General features: G+C 37.8%; 1 protein-coding gene across 2 annotated transcripts in view; it reads left to right on the plus strand.

Annotated features, from left to right (window-relative positions):
* iqsec3a (IQ motif and Sec7 domain ArfGEF 3a) overlaps positions 1-21,163 on the plus strand; it is a 123,834-nt gene extending 102,671 nt beyond the window's left edge. The window contains exons 8-14 of one of the 2 annotated variants that reach the window (XM_024282370.2): positions 1,724-1,863; positions 4,191-4,316; positions 6,379-6,478; positions 8,097-8,255; positions 11,253-11,345; positions 12,584-12,627; positions 19,843-21,163. In XM_024282370.2, the coding sequence (XP_024138138.1) occupies positions 1,724-1,863; positions 4,191-4,316; positions 6,379-6,478; positions 8,097-8,255; positions 11,253-11,345; positions 12,584-12,627; positions 19,843-20,397 (1,217 nt within the window). In that variant the 3' untranslated portion in view covers positions 20,398-21,163. The remainder of the gene's footprint in view (positions 1-1,723; positions 1,864-4,190; positions 4,317-6,378; positions 6,479-8,096; positions 8,256-11,252; positions 11,346-12,583; positions 12,628-19,842) is intronic. The other variant, XM_024282378.2, reaches the window with a different exon arrangement.
* Positions 21,164-23,050: the final 1,887 nt, after the last annotated feature.

Consider the following 23,050-nt stretch of genomic DNA (forward strand, 5'->3'; position numbering starts at 1 on the left):
CTACCTGTTCTGGCATTAGTCGAGATTTTTTTCCTTTTTTTTAGCTTTATTTGGAGTATAACTAGTATTTTAGCATTATGCTAGCTGTTTTGGCTAATTTAGAAATTGTTCAAGTTTTTAGGCTAATTTGGAGTTCAGCTAATGTTTCAGTGTTATGCTACTTGTTCTGGCATTATTAGAGACTCGTTTCCATTTTTTTAGCCTTATTTGGAGTTTAGCTAATATTTTGGCATTATGCTAGCTGTTTTGGCCAATTTAGACATTTTTCCAGTTTTTTAGGCTAATTTGGAGTTTAGCTAATGTTTATGCTACCTGTTCTGGTATTATTCGAGATTTTTTTCCTGTTTTTTTAGCTTTATTTGGAGTATAACTTATATTTTAGCATTATGCTAACTGTTTTGGCTAATTTAGACATTTTTTCCAGTTTTTTAGGCTAGTTTGGATTTTAGCTAATATTTTAGCGTTGTGCTAGTTGTTTTGCTAATTTGGACATTATTCCAGTTTTTTGGCTAATTTGGAGTGTAGCTAATAGTTTTGTGTTATGCTAGCTGTTTTGGCTAATTTAGACATTTTTCCTGTTTTTTAAGCTAATTTAGAGTTTAGCTAATATTTTGACAACATGCAAAGATATTTTGCAAAATTAGACATTAAGATCCACGTTATTTCTTCATTTACCTCGCCTGAGCCGGCATCTGGCTCAGAACTGTACGGCTGGTTAGATCCAATATTGCTGGCCATTTTTGTTCCACTGATAATATTGGGTTGTGGTTGTAAGCTAGCGGGAAAGATTGTAAACAAACAGATGATGGGAAGTGAGGGCTTACTCTGCCAACAGAAACTGCAGAAACTATGTCCTAGAAAATGTTTTTTGATTTTGACTAAAAACATACAATCATAATTAAAAGACCGCTTTGAAAATAGATCTAAAGGGGATTGTAGATGCTTTTTAAGCGCTATTTACCTATTTTTTTTACAGAATTGAAGCCTTGAAACCATAACCAAGAAGTTGAGACATGTTTATCAGCAAGATCGAGTTTGGTGTGTGAGGTTGAAGAAATCGAATCGTCTTTGGATACAAAATCTAATCTTTATATCTGCCTCCAATCATGATATTCTTCATTTTTCTAGTGAGACCAGTTTAAAGATTCTACTTTATGGAGGCAAAAATAAGCAAAACCTTTTATTTTTGCTTGCCTTAGTAAGTATCTGGATAAGGATTGCAGCAAATTTGCTTCTCCTCACACTTATTTGTGTTTCAAACCCTTTTTGTCCCTTTCATTGAAGTTTGAACCAGTTTCAGACTTAATACTTTCAAAGAAAGAGCAGGAGGGAACAAATATACCTCCTGCGACAGAGGTGCTACTTCTTCATCTGACACTTGGCACACATGTCCCTGTGGTCATCTCCTCTTCTCCCCTCACTACATAATGTGCCGTGATGTCTTAGTGCCGTCCCTGGGTGCCTCCCTGACAATGCTGTCACTTTTGGCACTGTCCTTTTCCCCGGACACATCCTGCACCGCCGAAAACTCAATGCACCAAACATTGCAGCACAGCTGTAGGAAGCTTTCAGCCCGTAACGACATTCAGCTTCATCACTGCAGCTGAATTACATTTCAGGCCAAATATCAGGCAAATCTTTCCATTTGCAGAATAGCAAAAGTTTCAAATTGCAGACTTTGTGGTCAGTGAGTTTCTTTATAACCTTTATGTTTCTATTGCAGGTGTGGATGATGGAGCGGACATCCCCAGAGACATGGTGGTGGGCATCTATGAAAGAATACAGCTGAGAGAGCTGCGCTCCAATGAAGACCACGTCACCTACGTCTCCAAAGTTGAGCAGTCCATCGTGGGCATGAAAACAGTAAGGCGCATCGTCAGTGTGTGAATGCTTTGTAAGCAATCACACTAAAGCGATCCTGTTTCTCTTTATTATTCCTTATTTATTCTTCCGTATGTTTCACTCTTACAGCAGTTTCTGCAATCTTGGTATCAGCTCGTTAAGGACTTTCCTGCTTGTACTTTTAGTATTTGTACATTTTACGGTTTTTACGATTTTAAGCAATTTATGCAATTTTTCAGCTCCATTGAAAATGAATAGGAAATTTGTACAAATTTATGCAATTAAAAGCATTTAGCATGGTCAGGACATTCATGTTTTTACTTTTACTTACGTAGTATTTTAAATTTTACACAATTATTGAAATTTTACATAATTTTTGAAATTTTACGCAAATTTTGCAATTTTTTTCACGTATTTCTGCAAATTATGCAAGTTTCATATCAAAGCGTTCAGCTCGTTAAGGACTTTCCTGCTTGTACTTTTAGTATTTGTACATTTTACGGTTTTTACGATTTTAAGCAATTTATGCAATTTTTCAGCCCCATTGAAAATCAATAGGACATTTTTGCAAATGTATGCAATTAAAAGCATTTAGCATGTTCAGGAAATAAATGGTATTACTTTTGCTTACGTAGTATTTGAAATTTTACACAATTATTGACACTTTACATAATTTTCGCAAATTTAGCAATTTTTTTTCACGTATTTCCGCAAATTATGCAAGTTTGGTATCAAAGCGTTCAGCATGTTAAAGACACTATCGCTACTGAAGCTTTTATTCACGATATAGTTTGAGCGCGACTGTGTCTGCAGCTCACCACTCCCCCAGGGATGGGTCAAAGGCGGGAACAAATTTTGTGGTTTGTGACAAATAATGTGACTTTGCTACAGATACAAAGTTTTATGTTATTGGTGTTACTAAATATAGATTTAAGGTTAACTCGATTCTTGCCAAGTCATATTGCTGCATCTTCATATATATTTTCAGTCTATTTTTATCAGATATTTTGAAAAACTGTCTTGGTTTAACTATTGCCAAATATTTTAACTTTTTGTCCTTTAAATTTCTGGCAATAAAAACAAAAAAAAGAAAATAACTCCAATATTATCTTTGATTTTAAGCCACTGTGATCAAGTTTAACACTAGTTTCCCTTTTTAATGGAGTTTTCAACTAAATCTAGCAGTTACCAGAAACATGCATACATCGTCTCAACCCGTTGTGTTTTTGAAATGCAATGTAAAAAATGATCTTAACTCTCTTCCCTTTGGCTTGTGCTTCTAGAGTTTCACAGTGATAGATGAATGGCCCTAAGATGACAGAGAGCATGTCGTTATGGCCAAACGATGATAGATGGTTGTGACAGGAAGTGACTTTCTTTGCCAATGGGAGCTGTTCACCATGAAAAGACAAAGTTTCTGTCCTGATAATGGATTCCTGTTTTGAGGGCTCAGAAACTATGTCCCCCTAAAAATGTTTGATAAAAGATTATGACGAACATTTTTGGGACGATTATTAGCTTTTTTTCTTTAATAGACTCACTGGCGAATGTTTGACATCCTCTCTGGACCGCTTGTTTATTATTCTTAGAAATGGGTCAGAAGGATTTCATGCTAATGATCTTGTTTGGTGTTTCTGACATTATTTTAATAAAATGTCTGAGGCAAACGCCTGCAGCAGTGAGATATAGATAGAGGATAGAAGAAAGAGGGAAAGGGGAAATGTTTGAAGCTGCAGGATTGTGCATTTCAGTTTTCATTTCTCTTGACCGCGATAGAGATTCACAGTCTGCTTGAGCGAAGAGTGTGAGAACTCTCTAAAGGCATGAGGCCGTTTTTGCTGCGTAATCTGCTTAAAGTTGGAAAGGCACATAAGTTCAAGAGGTAAAGACAGAAAAAAACGTACACCTTTTTTTTGTGTGTCTGTAAATGCAACACGATTTCACAACCACTCATAAATGTTTTGTATGATGGGCTTGTGTGCACATTTGAGCACACTGGTTACTGGAGGCAATTAGGATGAGCCTCTCTGCTGGAGCTCCACTAATCCAGCAGCAGGCAGCCAATAACCCATTAAGACCTACAACAGCATTACAACAACATTTCAAACCTGATCTAAAAAAAGAAAAAAGTTAAATCTGCTAATAAAAAAGGATATTTTTAACTGCTTTTTCTTAAAAGCAGAACACAGATTTTCATGCATAATCCATGGCTCTAAATGGATTTTTAAAAAGTTAATTTTGGTTAATTGTTCCTCAGCTGCAAATAATTTCACATTTGCCATGTAAAGCGGTGACAGATTCATATTATTTTTACTAATTTTAATCCACTTACTCTTTTTCTTGTGCAGGTTCTCTCGGTTCCTCACAGAAGACTAGTATGCTGCAGTCGACTCTTTGAAGTGACAGATGTCAACAAGGCTCAGAAACAAGCAGCACACCAGAGAGAAGTCTTCCTCTTCAATGATCTTCTCGTGGTGAGTTTTGCTTTTCTAGCTATGGTAACATGTTATGCAGATGACACACAGATTTATGTTACAATGACTCCAGGAGATCAAGGCCCTGTACAAGTGTTTGGTAAATACACAGAGACATTAATGACTGGAATGTGTCACAAGTTTATCGTCTTTGGGGCCATTTAAAACAAAAATAGTTGAATCTATGTATCTAGATACTTCTTGGGTGTTGTCAAAAGGGGGATGTATCAGAAAACCCAAGGAGGAGCGCACTGAGGGTGAGATAAATGCAGTTTATTGAAGATCAGGTGGTAATGGACAGAGGTGGAATCAAGTCATTGTTTTACAAGTCCGAGTCAACTCCCAAGTCGAGTCACAAGCCAAGACCAACAAGTCCCAAGTCGAGTCACAAGTCAAGACCAACAAGTCTCAAGTCGAGTCACAAGTCAAGACCAACAAGTCCCAAGTCGAGTCACAAGTCAAGACCAACAAGTCTCAAGTCGAGTCACAAGCTAAGACCAACAAGTCCCAAGTCGAGTCCCAAGTTGAGTCACAAGTCAAGACCAACAAGTCTCAAGTCGAGTCGCAAGTCAAGACCAACAAGTGTCAAGTCGAGTCACAAGCCAAGATCAACAAGTCTCAAGTTGAGTCACAAGTCAAGACCAACAAATCCCAAGTCGAGTCACAAGTCAAGACCAACAAGTGTCAAGTCGAGTCACAAGTCAAGACCAACAAGTCTCAAGTTGAGTCACAAGTCAAGACTAACAAGTCCCAAGTCGAGTCACAAGTCAAGACCAACAAGTCTCAAGTCGAGTCACAAGCTAAGACCAACCAGTCCCAAGTCGAGTCACAAGTTAAGACCAACAAGTCTCAAGTCGAGTCACAAGTCAAAACCAACAAGTCTCAAGTCGAGTCACAAGTCAAGACCAACAAGTCCCAAGTCGAGTCACAAGACAAGACCAACAAGTCCCAAGTCGAGTCACAAGTCCTACTACTAATGCTTCAAGTCATTTAAAAAACAATGTAATATTAATTACACAGATCATGTGTGCTTTTATGAGCTATGCTAGCATTTTAGCTAAATTCCCACTGAGTTGATGCGTCACTACCTCAAAAATCCAAAATAATTTCTCTATAACAAAAACGCTGTTAACCACATTTAAAATGTGGTAAGATGGAGATGGCAGAGAACCAGGATAGTCTGGATATTTAAGGGGCCATACCATGATTTTCTTAACCCTTTCAGAGTGAACTATATCCAAATATATGATCATATTCATATATATTGTTATAATATTCATTCATACTATTTTCTGTCCTACCAGGAAGTAAAACAACTCAATTCCTGAGGCTCCGCCCGCTGCTGCGTGTGGCAGCCGCCCATTTCATGATTTCATTCTAGAGCCAGCAGTGTGTCTTCGTATTAATATCCATATCCATTTTTTTCTTGGATTTGAGTTTTTGAGGTGATCCCTCAAATTTTGAAGAAATTCACCATATATATTTTTCACTTTTAACACAGAAATGTGTAACACCAAATCAGACTATGCAGAAATTGTCTGGTTTAGAATTGGAAAAAAAAAAATTCCCAAAAACTTTGAAATCTAAGACGCAATTCAAATCGAGACGAAAACTCCCAAATGATGCTGACACCCTCACCATGCAGGACTGGAATAATAAACGAATTGGGAAGTGGATTGTTTCACTGTGAGGCTCTGACAGGATTTGGTTTGAAACTCAGTAAGGTCTTTTGTCTATGCGGCATGAGCATGTAAACTGGTGCTTCAAATGACAATGATATATTATTAAGACACAACTTGTATAGAAAAATTGTGCCAGAAAACTATAAAAAGAAATCTGAGAAACTTTGTTTTCTTGTACCTAGAAGGTCACCGAGTGAAAAAGCCCTCCTAATACATCCTGACATGAGCACGCCTGGCTGTCATTCATACAAATTTAATTACTGCTGCTTAAAAATTAACTTTAACATTAATATTACAATCTGATCTTTAAATATACTTTAAATGTTGAATTCTCTTCTTTTTTTTCTGAGTGACCTGTTTTATTTGTTTGATGCCTGCAGATCTTAAAACTTTGTCCAAAGAAGAAGAGTTCTGCAGCCTACACGTTTTGCAAAGCCATGGGTCTACTAGGGATGCAGTTTCACCTGTTTGAAAATGAATGTAAGTCACCGTACTATGGAGGACTAAATGAGACCATTTTAAATAAATGTATAAACACCATTACATTATCAAATAAATGTGCATTCACACCATAGTGATCCTCCTGCTCCTTTCCGCACATTATTTGACACGTAAAAACTCAATCGCACTTTCAACAAATTCACCAATATCAAACGTTCAGCTTGTTCAGGACATTCATAAACTTAATAGTTTTTGAAATACTGAACAAATGTGCCACATAGGAAATGAATGAGAAAGTCTTTAAAGTTAAAACATTTTAAGTCGATAAATAGATTCATGTGCTATGTTTTCAGCGTTTATACTAGTTTTCAAAAAAATTGGAGTAACCTAATATTCTATACCTATCTTATATGTAGCTTTTTGGGGTAATTAGACATCTACCGAGTTTTTTTTATATGCTAATTTGGAGTTTAGCTAATATTTGAGCAATGTGCTAACAGTTTTGGCTAATTTTTCATCTGCTGAAGTTTTTGTAGGCTGATTTAGAGTTTAGCTTCTATGTTAGCAACATGCTAACATTTTTGACTCATTTAGTTTACAGAGAAATTTTAGGCTATTTGGAGTTTAGCTAGTATTTAAGCAATAATCTAGCTTTTTGGCTAATTTTACATGTGGGGTTTTTTTTAATGCTAATTTGGAGTTTAGCTACTATTTTAGCAATAAGCTAGCTTTTTTAGCTAATTTTACATCTGAGGTTTTTTATGCTAATTTGGAGTTTAGCAACGTGCTAACATTTTTGGCTACTTTTTTTTTATCTACTGAGGCATTTATAGGCTAATTTAGAGTTTAGCTTCTATTTTACAACAGAGTAATATTTTAGTTTACTGAGGAATTTCAGGCTATTGTGGAGTTTAGCTAGTATTTAAGCAATAAGCTAGCTTTTTTGGCTAATTTTACATTTGGGGTTTTTTTATGCCAATTTGGAGTGTAGCTACTATTTTAGCAACGTGCTAACATTTTTGGCTAATTTTTTATCTACTGGGGCATTTATAGGCTAATTTAGAGTTTAGCTTCTATTTTACAACAGAGTAACATTTATGACTGATTTAGTTTACTGAGGAATTTTAGGCTATTTTGGAGTTTAGCTAGTATTTAAGCAATAAGCTAACTTTTTGGCTAATTTAGCATTTACTACAGTTTTTTGGGCTAATTTGGTTTTTAGCTCTTTTTTAAGCAACACACTACATGTTTTTACAAAATTGGCATGTATTACGGATTTTTAAGGAATTTTACTACAAAATTTTCCGAAACTTAGGTCAACTTCAGCACTCTTTAACAAAATTTCCAGTCTTTTAGCAAATTTAACATTAGCCTTTGCATTTTAAGCAAATCCCTTCAGTGACTACTTTGAGTAAAAACATTCACACAAGTATTATTGCAGGTAATGCAACTTTTCTAGTTTAAATTGGCATTAAATAAATAAAAGTGGCAATGAATAAATAAATGTTTAAGTTATTGGTCTCTTTCGGTCTGCCATAAGTTTCCACGTTTTTTTCCTCCTTTATGTTTTATTTATAATAGTGGCATTCAGAATACAAGATGGACCTTTAGGTTTTTGTGCTTTTTAGATGGCTTTCATGTCCCATTTGTTTTTCAGACTACCCTCATGGAATCACCATCCTCTCGCCATATGGCTCAGACAAAAAACAGGTACTTCACTTCTGTGCTCAGAGCGCCGAGGAGCTGCTCAAGTTCGTAGAAGATCTGAAGGAATCGATCGCAGAGGTGTCCGAGATGGAACAAATACGCATCGAGTGTGAGAAGCTTTTGTTTCTTCTATGTGAATTTAAAAAGGATTTTTTATGATCATGAGCTCAAAACATATGAAGGGTCAAACATTCTTTGAGTTTTTCCAACTAAAATCCAAATATTTCTCTGTTGGAGTGCGAGTAAACTTTCCCAGATTCCCTTTTGGCGATAAAAGTCAGCGGGTCTTCACTTTGATCCGGCTCTTGTTTGAACAGACAGTAAACAAAAGGTGGAAGTAGGTCGATGCTCCTCGGAGCAATAAAGGCTGAGCCCAGTGACAAGTGCAAAAGCCAGTTTTTTTTTTTTACAGAGTATTCCTACAGAAAAAGTGGGCTTTCCTGCTGGAGAGTGATATAGCTGGCGCACTCCTCACAGAAGGAGGGCCTGCAGCTCGGAGGAAGAGCGGGCAACAAGATATGGACACCAGCAGGGAATGATATTTATAGCCAAAGAGCTGTCCAAAGGACCAAAGGATATGCTTTATGAAATCACATTTGCACCACATATAAATAATATTTCATGTTGGATCATCTTTCAAGATGTTAATAATTTGCTTAAAAAAAAAAAAAAAAGCTTGGGACAGTATTTTCATGAAGACTTCCAATTTCTTACTTATTTTGTGGTACTTCTATTCAAGCTCTATTTATTTGAAAATGTGTTAAATAGAAATATTTCTCTTTTTTTTTGCTGACATTATTTATAATAAAAAAGTATCTTTTGAGGACCCTAGAATTCTAGACCTTTACTCAGAGAATCATAAAGGAGATCATGAAAACCAGGTGAAAAAGAAAATGTTATTATTTTGTTTTAAAGAAAAATATGGAGCCCCTAAAGAGACATTATATATATATATATATATATATATATATATATATAGCCTCTGATTAATTTACCCCCTAATGCCTGAATTTAGTTTCAGCTATAGATATATATAAAAAAAATACTTATGTTTTTCTTTTAAATAGATGCTACATTTAGGTAATTTTAGAGTTGAACTGGTTTCTTGCATATTTGCGACAACGGGGATTAGGGGATTATGCTCTAGAAACAATCAGGTAAAGACAACCAGAACTGCAGATGAAACAAGGATCTGGCAGGAAACCAGTGTAAACCAAGAAGCTTCTATACACTGAGGATGTAATCAACAAATGGGGAACAGATGTTGCAATAAGCAGACACCAGGAGTGATCAATCACCTGGAAGCTAATTAGAGAAACAGGAACGGAGTTTTAAAAAAGAAACATTGTAAATATTAAAGATATGCTTAAAATATTCTGGATTAAGAAAAGCAATAATTAAAAGGAAACTAAAGACCTTGATTTTAATGAGCCATTTTAAACTGGGTTTTAATTTGTGTTATTTCGATAGATACAGTACATGTGCTTTAGTGTCTGCCACTTTACAATATATATATATATGTATATACAGTATATGTGTAAATATATGTATGTATGTGTATGTATGTTCCCCGCATATTTGCCCTTCTTTGTTTGAGGTTTCATGTACCTTCGGAATTCCACTGTTCTTTGATAAATGTTTTACAAAGTATAATCAGAAGTGTTTTTGATGAGTACGGATTGGTAACGGAGATTCTTCGGCTGCGGGGGATGGGGAGTGAGATGGGGACAAGGGAGTTCTACGTATTTGTAGATGCCGCGTATTCGCGGATGTCCTCGGTCCCTAACCCCCACAAACAAGGGGGGCTGCAATATATATATATATATATATATATTTAGATATAGAGAGCCAGGAACGGATATATATATATATATATATATATATATATACATACACTCATATACATATATGTTACCCACATATTTGCATTTTTGTGGAATGCTTATGTTCTTTAATAAATGTTTTACAATTGATGTAAATCATTAAGCATGATCAGAATAATTTTGATGAGTACAGATCAGTAACGGACATTCTTCGGCCGCAAGGGGGTGGTGGCGAGACGGGGATGTGGTGGGTGGCGGGGGTCTTTGTATTTGTGGATTCTGCGTATTTGCGGATTTCCTCGGTCCCTGAACCCCAAGAATAAGGGGGAAATACTGTATGTGTGTATATATATATATAGTGTGTGTGTATGTCAATAATTTTTCATTTATTAGGTATTCACTTTTGGAATTTTGTGATGTCATATCGCCTTTAAAAATAAAATGTAGTAAGCATGGCATCTGAATTGCTTTTAAAATCAAGGACACTAGATATCTAGAAATCCCCACCCATTTTCAGGGAGGGAATTGAGATCTAGCCTTATTACTAAATTTGAGGTGAACTTAAACACAAGGCATGATGGGAACTCCTGCATCGGAAAACAGTCTGACAGTTTTGTACTTGTACAGTTCGACAGTAAATAGAACCAACATGGTAAACAAAGCGTTTTTGGTATTTTTATAATTATGTCCAAATCCATTTTATTTTCAACTCATAGTTATTGACTTTAATCTGTTGTTGAAACTAAAAATGAGGTTTAAGGGTTTTCTGTATGTTTGTTTTGATTGACTAGTAGAAGCACACATCTCTGGAAATAAGGTAAAATGTACATTATACTTATGGGAATAATAGTCATATTAGAATTAATTAAAAAATGTAAATTAATGTGATGTTATGATTCAAACAAAGAAATTTTGCTAGATTGAACCTATTTAAAAAAAACTTTGCAAAAGGTTAGGACAATTTAAAGAAAAATGTTTTTTTAGATTTATTGGAAACTTTAGTTTTGTTCAGGGGTGTAATGTTTTTCAAATGTGGCTTGGTAGCTAAAAACCAACCATGTTAGTAGTCTGATTGGAAATTACCTGCAATTGACATCATGTGTGAAGTTTAATTAGAAAGATATGAAACTGAAAGGGAACTCTCAGCATGAAGGAAAAGCAATCAGCGTGTGCGTAGTTTCACATGTGTCTGCACACCAATATTCTGATTATTGTTGTCTTTTTATTGCATCACTTTGTTAGCGATTAACCAAATGACAGTTTCTATTTCCTGTCCGCTGCAGGGGAGCTGGAAAAGCAGCAAGGAGCCAAGACACACTCAGTAAAGAGCAACGGCACACAGCTAGAGCTGAGAGGGAAGCAGGGCTCCCCGCCAGGTGAGTGAATGTGGAACGTTACCTTTATAACCCAAACAGAAACAGTTCTGTGGCTTTTTTTAATAAACTAATTTATTAACACAACTTTGGAGTTAAATTAAGTAATACTGAGAGCCGTTTTTTTGTCTAAAACATTTGTTTTGTAAAAAAAATGTTTGGTATCTCAAATTTCTTTTATTTCTACTGTATTTTATCCTATTCTATCCCCTTATGTTTTTGTCTTTATTGACTTCTTAAAGACTTCTTGAATTCTCTTGTATTGCTGGGTAAAATTAATGGTTAATTTTATATATTCACAATTTAAAAATATGATTTTAACCTTGTGCAAATCAGATAAGTTGTAGATATTTACACCTTTTCTTACATACGATCATCTTTTGATCTATTTTAAAAGCGTTCCCAGTGATGTTTTAGTTGTGATTATGCCAATTTTAGGCTAAATCTAAAAATGTGTGTCATTTTCTAAGACATACTTTCTGTAGAATGGCAAAAGTCTATCTGAAACTTTGGGCAAGAACACTCCCATCTGCTAGCTTACAGCCTCTCACGACCCAAACTTTACTGGTGCACCAAAATGATGAACACAATTTATGATAAATATAATAAAAAGAATGTGTAAAAAAAAAAAAGAACTATTTTCATTGGAGTGGGTCTTTAACCAAACCCAATTGCAAGAATGAATAGTGTTTACAAAAGTCTGGAATGGGGTTCTGAAAGGGTTACTGAAGTCAAAAGAGTTTTTGGTGGAGGCTAAGGACACATGTTGAGTTTTTAACTGGCCAATACATTGTTAGGAAGTGTAAAGTATATTTGTATGTGTACACAGTTGCGGGCTTATCAGTTTGGGAGCCCCAGGCGAACGAGAACATGGGGCCCACTGCAGTGGTTGTTCTGTATTAACTAATTTCTTTTAATCCTTATTGAGGATAAAACATGGAATAACTTCCTCACTGGTCCACTTTTAGACAGCATCTGTTTTAAGAATCCAAATAAACATTTAAAAGTTTAATTCTGTTAAAGAAACAGGGAGGAAAAGAAGGGCTGGGTTTCTCTATGTCAACTCCGAGGCAAATTTGTAATGAACTTCTGCCACTCTGCAGAACCTATGTCCTAAAAAATAACTTTTCCGGGCTAAAACTGCATAATCATAATTAAAAGACCACTGGAAACACTTTCACAATAGATCAAAAGAAGATCAAAGTGTGTCTTTAATGCTTTCTTGTTTTTTCATATTTCAGGAAAGCCGGAGTTAGATGACAGAAGTGGACACAATGCAGTAGAGGTAAGTCCTAGCAGACAAGCCCATGTCTGAAACAGCAGGTAAGTGAGTGCAGTCAGCATCCAGGAGGGATAGGAACAGGCCAGAAGTCCAGGATTAGCCGAATCTTCACGACTAGAGGCGTCAAGCATGGGTGAGGAGTGTATGAGTGAGTGAGTGCTGTTGGGTCAAGTGGTGCGGGCATGTGAGGAATCCCTGTCAGACAAAACTATAGAAGAAAAAAAACAAAAACATCTGAATTGAACATAAAAAATGGTTTGGGAGACGTGTTGAGAGACCTCAAACCTTTAGAGAAAAGGTGACCGGGGGGATATAAGTGGTTTACTTGCTTTAATAGCCAGTGGATACTTTTAAAACTCTTTTGACCTGAAGTCATACCCAATCTTTGCTGGAGCTTCAGGGTAAACTTCCTGTGCAAACATTTCATTCTCTCTGGAGAGACGGCTGAACAACAGTACTACCTGGGATTTGCACTTACCATCCTGGAGGCCTAACATGACCTTTCATTGTGCTGCATGTGGTTGTAGTCAGTTTGGAGTGAGGAGCCAAAGACAGGGTCAGACGGACGTTTATTGGGTGTTTTACTCCTTAGAGTCCCACTCGGATCTTCTTTTGATCTATAGTAAAAGTGTTCTTAGAGGTCTTTTAATTAGAATTATGCCAAAATCCAAAAACTTGTGTTGTTTTCTAGGACACAGTTTCTGCAGAGTAGAAATTTGCCTCTGAATGGACCCTCCCCGAGAGTTCTCTGTTTGCACTCTCTCTTGCTAGCTTCCAGCCCCTCACAACCCCAACGTAATATTACCAGAACACCCAAATGGTGACCAATGGTGAGCTGTATAGTTTTGACCTAGATACCAGCTCAGATGAGAAAACCGAGGACATACATTGTCGTTCTAGTCGTTTCAAACGACATCTTTATGTCAGCTCCTGATTCACCAGAAATATTGAGGAATGCAATTTCAAACTTCATTTTCTAAACATATGTCCTCAATTTTCAGAAAAACACAATTAAATTGGAAATGAATGACAATATAGGGTGAACATTACTTGTTTTATGGACTAATTCTCAGAGCAGCTATATTTTCCCCTGAGGAAAAAATTAATCTTAGTTTTAAAAAAACATGCTATTTCATTTTACTAAGTTAAATCTGTTATTTTTTCCTTCTATTCTTGGTATGACCCATGTTTGAATCTTAGGTCAATCTTCATGGTTGTCTGAACTGTCTTCACCAGAATTTTGCGCCCCCACCCTCAACCACTCTGCCTCCAGTAAATGTCAGGGACTGGTGGGGAACCGCCAGCTGTCAGGACAAATTTATCTTTGTATCTTAGAAAGCTCCGTGAAAAAATATCCTCCTTCTAACAGATGGACGAATCGAAGTCAGAGCAGTTTCTGATAGATCAGTGTCACCAGGACGTCTGGAAAATGAGTGTTCCAGTGACCATTATGGACTGGTGTCGTCCAATTCCTGAAAACTATTGAAGTCAAATTATACGAGTTCAAAAAGTAGAGACCAGAAGGTTGTGAGTTCAAATTAAAAACCGAGTCATAACGAAGATTTCAAAAATGGGACCCAATGCTTCTCTGTTTGACACTCAACAGCCCAATACAAATTCTTCTCTTCTCTCTACCCTTCCATTTGGAAGTGGAAGAGGTGTCTGAAGCTTTTTTTGTTTTAAGATCCCACCCTCCAAGCGGAGGGATCCAGAGCCCCCCATTTTCATGTGGGTGCGCTCTGAAGAACAAAAGTTTACATTTAAATATAAAAAAGGACTTTGTTGTAGCATGACCTTTTTAAAGTCACAAAACCGCTGTTTTATATATATATATATATATAGTGTATTTTGTTATATGTTGTTATATATCTGCGCTAACGCTAGCTAACCGGCGAGTATCGGTGACGTCATCGGTCGAAATTGACGTCTGAATTCAGAGACACTATTTTTCTAAAAACTTTCCGTTTGGAGGGCTAAATGTAGGGTTAGAGAGAAAGGAAGAATTTGGATTGGGCCAGCAACAAGGGGTGGGTTCGGGGGATTAAAACATCAAACGGTTCCCGAGCGCAGCTGTGTTTTTAACGCACCCTTCCCCCAACGGATGGGTCAAATTTTACACATCGAGGTGTGTGACAGCAAATGGGACTTTAACTTCCCATAAATTAATTTCTAAAAAAACTTTCCTTTATCAATTAAATATTATTTTCCTCTTTAATTGTTAAGAGTTGCACAAAAAAAAAAACAATGTTGCCTATGCTTTCATATGAGAAGCTTCCATAAGTCTGCATATTGGCTTTTAGTAAATAAAGACATCTCCCTAAATAATAAAAAATATTCTACATTCAGTTTGGCCATGGAAACGTGCGTTAAGTGAGCACTTCCTATGAAAGTCTATGTACATATGCGCGTTTCTGAATTCTATGTTTACTCAAGTTTCTAAGCCCGAGTCCAAATTCTTCTCCTACCCCTACAGCTTTTCCCTACCACTACATTTATCCCAGAGAGAATTGGGAAAAATAATATCTTTTAATTCTGATGCTACTAACCCTCAGTGACGTCATCAGTAGTCGCCGATCATTTCGGTACCAAGTACTTACCAACCCTCAGAAAACGCATAACAACATTAGTTTTATAACTTCAAAAAGTCATGCTTAAACAAAAAGTCATTACTTAATACCCCTACAGTTGGAGGGGTAGGGAGAAGCTGTAGGGATAGGGGAGGAATTCGGATTTGGGTTAAGTCTATTTTCAGCATCTATGTACAAAATACGTCCAATGATCATGCATTGAAAGTTAAACCAGTCGATAGCGTCCTTCTCAGTTCGCGGAAGTGCCAACCATTGACAATTGATTACGAAGGAGAAATGAATGGTTGTTGAGTGTGTTCTTGAACCCAAATTGCATTCCCGATGTGTTTGCAGCATTACGGTCAAATTACTTTCCTCTCTTTTGTAATCCTCTTTTTATTTACCCAAACCAAAGTAGAAAAGGGTCAATTGAAGCACATTTTTGTCTTTTTCAAGTGTATCCAGGAAATCTTAGTCATACTTTTTCTACATAATTACAGATAAAAAAATTTAAAAAAACACTTAATAGATGATCAATCATTAGTAATTTTGTCAAGACCGATAGCTGCATTTCACAAATAAACAAGATTTAAAAACCCGAAATATCCCCAAGGTAACTTAAAAACTATTTTCAATTACCAGAGTTTAAAGTTCAATGTGTAGGACTAACTAGTAAAAGTATTTGAACATTTGGGCTATTTTATGTCTGTAATTGTCACCCATGGTCTGCAACACAAAGCAGCATATCTTTAAAATATATGAATATTTGCAGCCATCTGTGGAACAAATCCATTCCTGCTTTGAACTCATGAAAAGCAGAGGAAACTCAGTAAAAACTTCATTTCATATTCTGCCTGGAAGCTCAGCTGCATTTCAGGAATTCACGTCGTTAAGGAGAAATAACAGCAGGCAGACGGAAAAGGAGCAAAATTTAATGGAGCTATCTCACATAAGATTTACATCAATTTCTGAAAGTGAATTGCAGAACCCCAAGCCTTTATCTGTCCTCATGTAACCTACTTTTATATTAGCTCCATTATACTGTCGAAGAATTACCACTGACATTATTTTCACGGTGCATAATGTTCCGGTTCTTGGTGGAGAAACTGCATTCGTGCTGACGTTTAAATGTGTAGGTGATCAAAAGTCGAGTCGTTTGAAGCAGAAGTCTGAGGGAGGATCAGTTGCTTAAGGTGGATGAATTTGCAAGCTAGCACTTTTTAAATGTGGTAGATATTTTGTGCTGTCCAGTATTGCAACTTTAAGACATTTCTGAAAAATGTTCAATAAAAAGAATGTAGGAAGAGATTAAGTTTAGCAGGACAGGGCAGGTAAAAGGTTGATAGTCAGAAACTCTAGACAGGAAATACATTTCACACCAAAAGTTGGGGAAATTCGTGTTTGGTAGATTTTTTTTGTACCAATGCTGCTTGGCAACAAATATTACTCAATCTGAAAACCTCTGCCTCACCTTTAACATATGCCAAATTTACAAGTAACTGAACCTTAAGAGAGTTCTCCAATGACACTGTTGAAAAAGTCAAGGGTCATTCTACTGGTGGACTGAAATCTAAAAAAAGATGGTTGAAATTAAAAAAAAACACACACATCAACAACATCCTGACTTGTTCTCTTGCTTCTTGTCATCAACCAAACTCCCATTAGATGACTTGCCTTCCTCAACTAGTATTGGGGACAAATCAGTTTTTGTTTTTAAACTTGTCCGATAGCTGAGCAAACATAAGGCCTCTTGTGTTGGACAGATTTTACTGTTACAACATGGGGTTGTGAATCCTCCGACACATAAAGTGTATATTTGTATAAACCCCTGAGAAATATCAGTTAGCTACGTTCACACCGCCCTCTACAATTCGAGTGGCCCCTTCCAATGAAAAGTCTATGTAAATACGTGTTTCAGGCTTCCGAGTTCAAAACTTTTGCGGTCAAGCATAGCTACCCAAGCGTTTATGATGGTTTTTGGGTTCTACTTACAAAATGAATGGCTGTTGGACATCCATTGCATGTTAAATCAGGTTAAACTTTGACCAATCAGAGATTTAGATGTATGGATTTGGTTTCTCTGGTGAAGTCTGACATGGTGACGAGCCTGACGACCTCTGCATTTGTTTTTCAAGGAAAAAGGCCACTTTCCTAACATGATGGTAATCCTTATCCACCATTGCAAAGACACTAGCAATGAACCGATCCACTTTAGTTTAGTGGCCAAATTGCAAGATTTGCACCACTTCAACATTTTACACCAAACGTCTTCCAACTGTAGGCGGTGGACATGCACTAGTATCCAGTAGAAAAAGAAAAAAAGTCCCCCCCTTCTTGCCCTTTATGAAAATTGTGAGCTAAACATGCGTGTACATAGCTTTTGAGGAAGAGTAAACCAAAGCTGATGGAGTTTACAAGTGTTGGGTTCATAGGGATATCCTTTGCACTCCTTAACTCTGGAGGAATTCTTTAAAAAGCTCCATCGTGTTACAAAATTGACTTTGGTCAAAGACATTCTTGCTGGTTGTAGAATATCATCTTAAAATCTCAGTTTTTCACCCATCGATCCATCTTCTGTTTTTCTTAAGCAAGGCCATGAGGGCAGCACCCTAAACAAATACTACTCAACCTACCTTTCCAAGGAAAGTTCCTCCAGTTCTGGCAGTGGAATTCTAAGGTGCTCCCAGGCCAGCCAAGAGAATTGGTCCCTCCAGTGGGTCTGGGGTCTTCCCCTTGGCCTCCTTCCAGTTAGACATGCCCACAACGCTTTGTTTGGGAGGTTTCCTGGAGACACCCATAAGCCTCTCTCAATGTGAAGGAGCAGAGACTCTATTCCCAGAGCCTCCTAGATGACATCATTTGTCTAAAGGAATGCCCAGTCATCTTGCGGAGGAATCTCATTTCAGTCTCTTGTATCCAGGATTTTGTTGTTTTGGTCATGACCTAGAGCTCACAATCATGGACAGGGGTTAGACCATAGATTAACCGGTAAATTGAGAGTATTGTCTTTAGGCTATGCTGGTTCTTCACTGAGAACAACTTTGACTTACTGCTGGCAATACAAATCAAAGTCCTGCTCTGGTTGTAGTTGGGGGGCCTAGATTCCATGATGCTATAGCACGTCCCACAGAACACCACAGAGGACAAGATTAAAATTGCTTCCCACAATAATGAGCTATGTTTAGTAAGGGAGACGTTGGGCATTGACTGGGTTCTCTCACCTCTATGGAGTATCAATAAAAAGTTCTCAATTTGTTCAAGTTGTGGAAGATCTCATCACAACCCCTTAAGACTAAATATTTTCCGGTTGCATACAAGTTATTCACAATTGCCATTGAATATGTCATTCTGCAAACCATGACAGGAAATTTGGAGAAAATTAAGGGCTCAGATTGTTGCTTAATAAGGGACATACACCTGACAAGGTCAGCTATCTTCAAGGCCAGCTCAGCGACCTTGTGGTAATGTCTACCCTGAGACTGGAAGGTCCTTACTTTAAATCCAGGCCGAGTCATACCAAAGACTAAAAATGGGATCCAGTGCCTCTATGCTTGACACTCCATATCAACGGGTTGGACTGGGGGGTTAAACCTGTCTCTGCAGCTCCCCACTCCCCCAGGAGATGGGTCAAATACGGAGAACAAATTCCATACTGAGGTAGGGGGACTTAAACATATTTTGGGGATATTGTCATCCTACAATATTGAGTTCCTGTCCTGTGTACAACTTCCCTGTGGAAAGTAACTTGTGGAGATTGTTCAATGGCTTACCATAATGATCCAAAGACTTGTCTTGAAATTGAGCCATAGCAACTGGTCTTAAAAATGTCTCCCTTGAAACCACTTCTCCAAGTGGCTTCCATCAGTCGTCTGGCTTCAACAAACTGATGAAACCACTGGGAATATAGCGAAACTTTTCAAGGAACACGTTATTACTTCCAATTGCAATGACTCAACTTTCAGACAATGTCACTTGGACAAATGAGAACTTTCACCGACAGATCCATAGACTTGTTTTTCCAATCACATCAGTTTGATTGCTTGGGAGCATTAATACAAAATCTAAAAAAAAAAACCTACCAAACACAAATTCCCATGTTTTCTTCTGTTTAGTTAGACAGAAATGTGACATATAAATAACTGTTACCTGTGGACATCTGTGGTTGTCAGTCTCCTCACTACCTCTCCACATCTACTTCCTCTTCTTGTTATGACCTCCGTCTGTGTCATGGTTGCTTCACCATGGTGCCGCATAGTGGTTTGGAAGGGAGACACAGGGGCCCTCGGTGTCCCCTTTGGAACCACGGGCCCCCCCCCTCTCTGTAGCATCGTTCCCAACCCCCCACTCCCCCGACACTGTTCTCTTCCCGATCACACACTGGTGTTCCCGGCATCCTAGTGTTGCAGTGTGACCAGCACCTGTGGGGGTGGAGGGGGAGGGGAGTGTGCAATAGTCACAGTGATTTCACACCTCCACTGATCCTTTACACCTTAGCCCTCCCCCCCACGCATGCCCTGTGAGTGTGCGTGTGAGCGTGTGTGTGTGTTGTGCGTCCCACCCCCACAAAAACAAAAGAGGGCTTGACGAACTGTAGAGGAGGAACCAGTTTTATAACATTTGATGCTGTTCTCTTGGCTGTTTTCTAAACTAGGTGTCAATTCACAACAGGCTTCAGACGTACCAGCTCAGCAGCAGCACGGCTCGGAGCCCCGAGAGCGCGGCCCTTCTTAACAACCGAGGCCAACTGCTTTTCCAGCAGGGGCCCCTGGGGTTAACTCAGGGGCCGATGCCTCCGCCTCCGCACATGCAGAGTCAGTCAGCAGCGAGCACCCCCGCCCACCACCTACCCTTCCAGCAGCTTCCCCAACCGGCGGCGAGCATGTCCGATTTGAGGCCCGAGGCGCTCATTCAGTGCCAGCAGATCGTCAAGGTTTTCATGCTGGACAACGGCGGTCACGGACGCGTGGAGGCCTTCCTCAGCCAGACGCCCACCCACCACTACCAGCACCGCCCCTTCGGCCACCACCAGCTCAGTCAGTCCGCCGCATCCACCCCCGTCCGCTCGCCAGACGGCTACCACGGCAGCGCCCACCAACCGCCTCTCCCTCCCCCGCCTCCACCTTACAACCACCCCCATCAGTATATACCCCCAGACCCCCGACTCAGTCTACATCGGACCCCAAGCGGCTCTCGGAGCATGGTCTGAAAAGTTATCGGCTAACGTAAACACAGAGTACACTTCCACATCAAACTCACCTTTTCTGCCTATTTAAAAGTACATACTGTACATAGTATTATATATATATATATAAATACAGAAGAAAGAGCTATAATAAAAAATAGATCTACTTATATGCATATATTTAGAAAAAATAAACTACAAAATAAATCAAGATTTTAAATCTGAAAGAGAGAAAAAAGTGCAAATATGAAGTTTTACTTGTTTTCTCATGTATTTTGAAATATTCTGTAGTTTTAACAAATTTCTATAACTTTTTGTGAGTTTTAACTCTTGCTAGAAAAACAAACTAAAAAAAAAACCCACTACAGATGTTCCGCTTGTGGATGGGTTCCTTGTAGTTCAAGTGTTCGTCCACAAACGAATCCCTCCAAAGTTTCGGGTTATTCCCAGCAGTGGACGAACACGCTCCATGGATGCTCTGCTTTCGTTTGCTCCGATCATCCCAGACCTCATGCTACTGTGCTGTATGTGCACCTTCTGCTGACACTTAACTAAAAAAATACGAAAAAATAAAAAAGAACCTGTGCCACACTTTATTTGCCTCTACTAAATAAAGACTTCTTTGCACTTGAATGACCGCTAGGGCTGAAGAAAAGAAAAAAAAACTGCTTTAAGAACCTTTCATGCTTCTTCCTAAAGGGGCTCTAAAAAATATTTATATGATGAACTCTGCCCTTCCTTTATGCTGTCCTGAAATAAAGCAAGAACGCAAAATATCCTCCGACATAAAGCTGTTTCCTCATTTGCTTCTGTGTTGTATCGTGGCTTTGACTCACCAGAGAAGTTCGCTCAACCGTACATCGTCCCACCACAAGGGGGCGAAGGAATCCAAAGGAAACGACTCCTCCGAAATCTCAACGGTTCTCAAGACATTGTTTGTTGAAAATGTTTCAAATTTGAAAACTGCTCTCTGTTCACATCTTGTATGTACAACAGTGTGCTGTCATCTGTTTTGCCCCCTTTGTCAGGGAATCCCCTAAAGATGAATATGATATAAAAATGAAAGCTAAGGCCTAGGGGCCATATATATAAATAAAGGGTAACTAAACCCTAAATTGACTTTTTTTTGGCTGTTGACCTCAATAAATTGGGGTTTAAAATGAATAAATTTAAATAAACTTGTTTAATTCTTGAAAATATAGTCAAAAACTGTCTTTGTGCTGCCCCCTACAGATTGAATTGAGGTATTGCATTTGAGTTTCATGACCATTTAAGTCCCACGTCATGATCTGGATTTTCAAATTTCAGCTGTGGGTGGAGTCAGCCTCCAACTTCACTGTTTGGTTACCCTTTAAGCTATTTAATTTGGCCCACCAAACTAAAATTAAGTTATTTTAATTACCCTTATAATGGTTTTAATTTCCCTGTAGTTCAGGTGTCTCCCCACAGATGGCGCACTACTAATGAATTCACCTGTGTGAAGTTATTCTGCATTCGTGTAGTGTTTGAAGATTTGTTGTTTTTCCCGATAGTCATTTTTCCAATTATTCCATCACCACTTGAACACAGCATTTCCCTGAACTTGAGTTTTACCACATGAACAGATTAGTGAAATTAGCACATTTTTGACATAAAATCGCCAAAATGTTGTTTTAAGTAATCTTCAATCAAGAGGAAAACCATGTTTTCATCCATTTAATCCGGATCCCGTGGTACAAAATTTGCCCCTCCCTGCTTTAAACCAGGGGTCTCCAAGCTACAGCACACAGGCCCCGCCTCCACATTTGGCCCGGCCCCCCAACACTATCAGAGAGGCTTTTTTTTTTTTCTTTCAATCTGGTTGATCAAGACCGACAAAGAACTTAAATTTTTATTTATTTATCTTCTAATTTGGCATCTACTGAGGTTTTTTATGCTAATTTGGACTTTGGCTAATAATTTAGCAATATGCTAACGTTTTATATACTGGGTTATGTAGGCAATTTTAGACTTCAGCTTTTATTTTAGCAACATGCTAACGCAGGGGTCTGCGACCTATGACACTTAAAGAGCCATTTGGGTCGATTTCTCACTGACCACAACCCAGTAAGAGCCACCTATCCTTTAGAAAAATAAGACTTTGTATTTATGTTGTTATTTTTATCTGAAATATAAACTATTTTTTACATAAATTACACAAACATGTAAGATAAAATAGTGTTATGTCAGCAATAATATATATATATATATATATATATATATATATATATATATATATAAATAAACATTTGTGGTACTTCTTGGCCAGAAATTCATAAATGTAACTATCCAAAATTAAAACAGAGATAACTAGAAAAGTTGCATTACCTACAATATAGCTAGTGTGAACGCTTTTTGCTGAAAGCAGTCGCTGAAGATGGTTAAGCTTTTTGATCAAATGGTGATGCAGTTTACTTTAACTGCTGAAGGGATTTGCTGAAAATTCAAAAGCTATTTGCAAAATCTTAAATTCACCAAAAGACTTTAAATTCCATTAAATAACTATGAAAGAGCACCGAAGTTGACCTAAATATCTAAAAATTTGATAGTAAAATTGGTTTAAATTACGTAATATGTGCTAGTTATGCAAAAAATATTTAGTGTGTTGCCTAAATATGAGCTAAACTCTAAATTAGCCCCAAAAATATCAGTAGATGCC

This window comes from Oryzias melastigma, linkage group LG23 (assembly GCF_002922805.2).
Source record: "Oryzias melastigma strain HK-1 linkage group LG23, ASM292280v2, whole genome shotgun sequence".
NCBI lineage: Eukaryota > Metazoa > Chordata > Actinopteri > Beloniformes > Adrianichthyidae > Oryzias > Oryzias melastigma.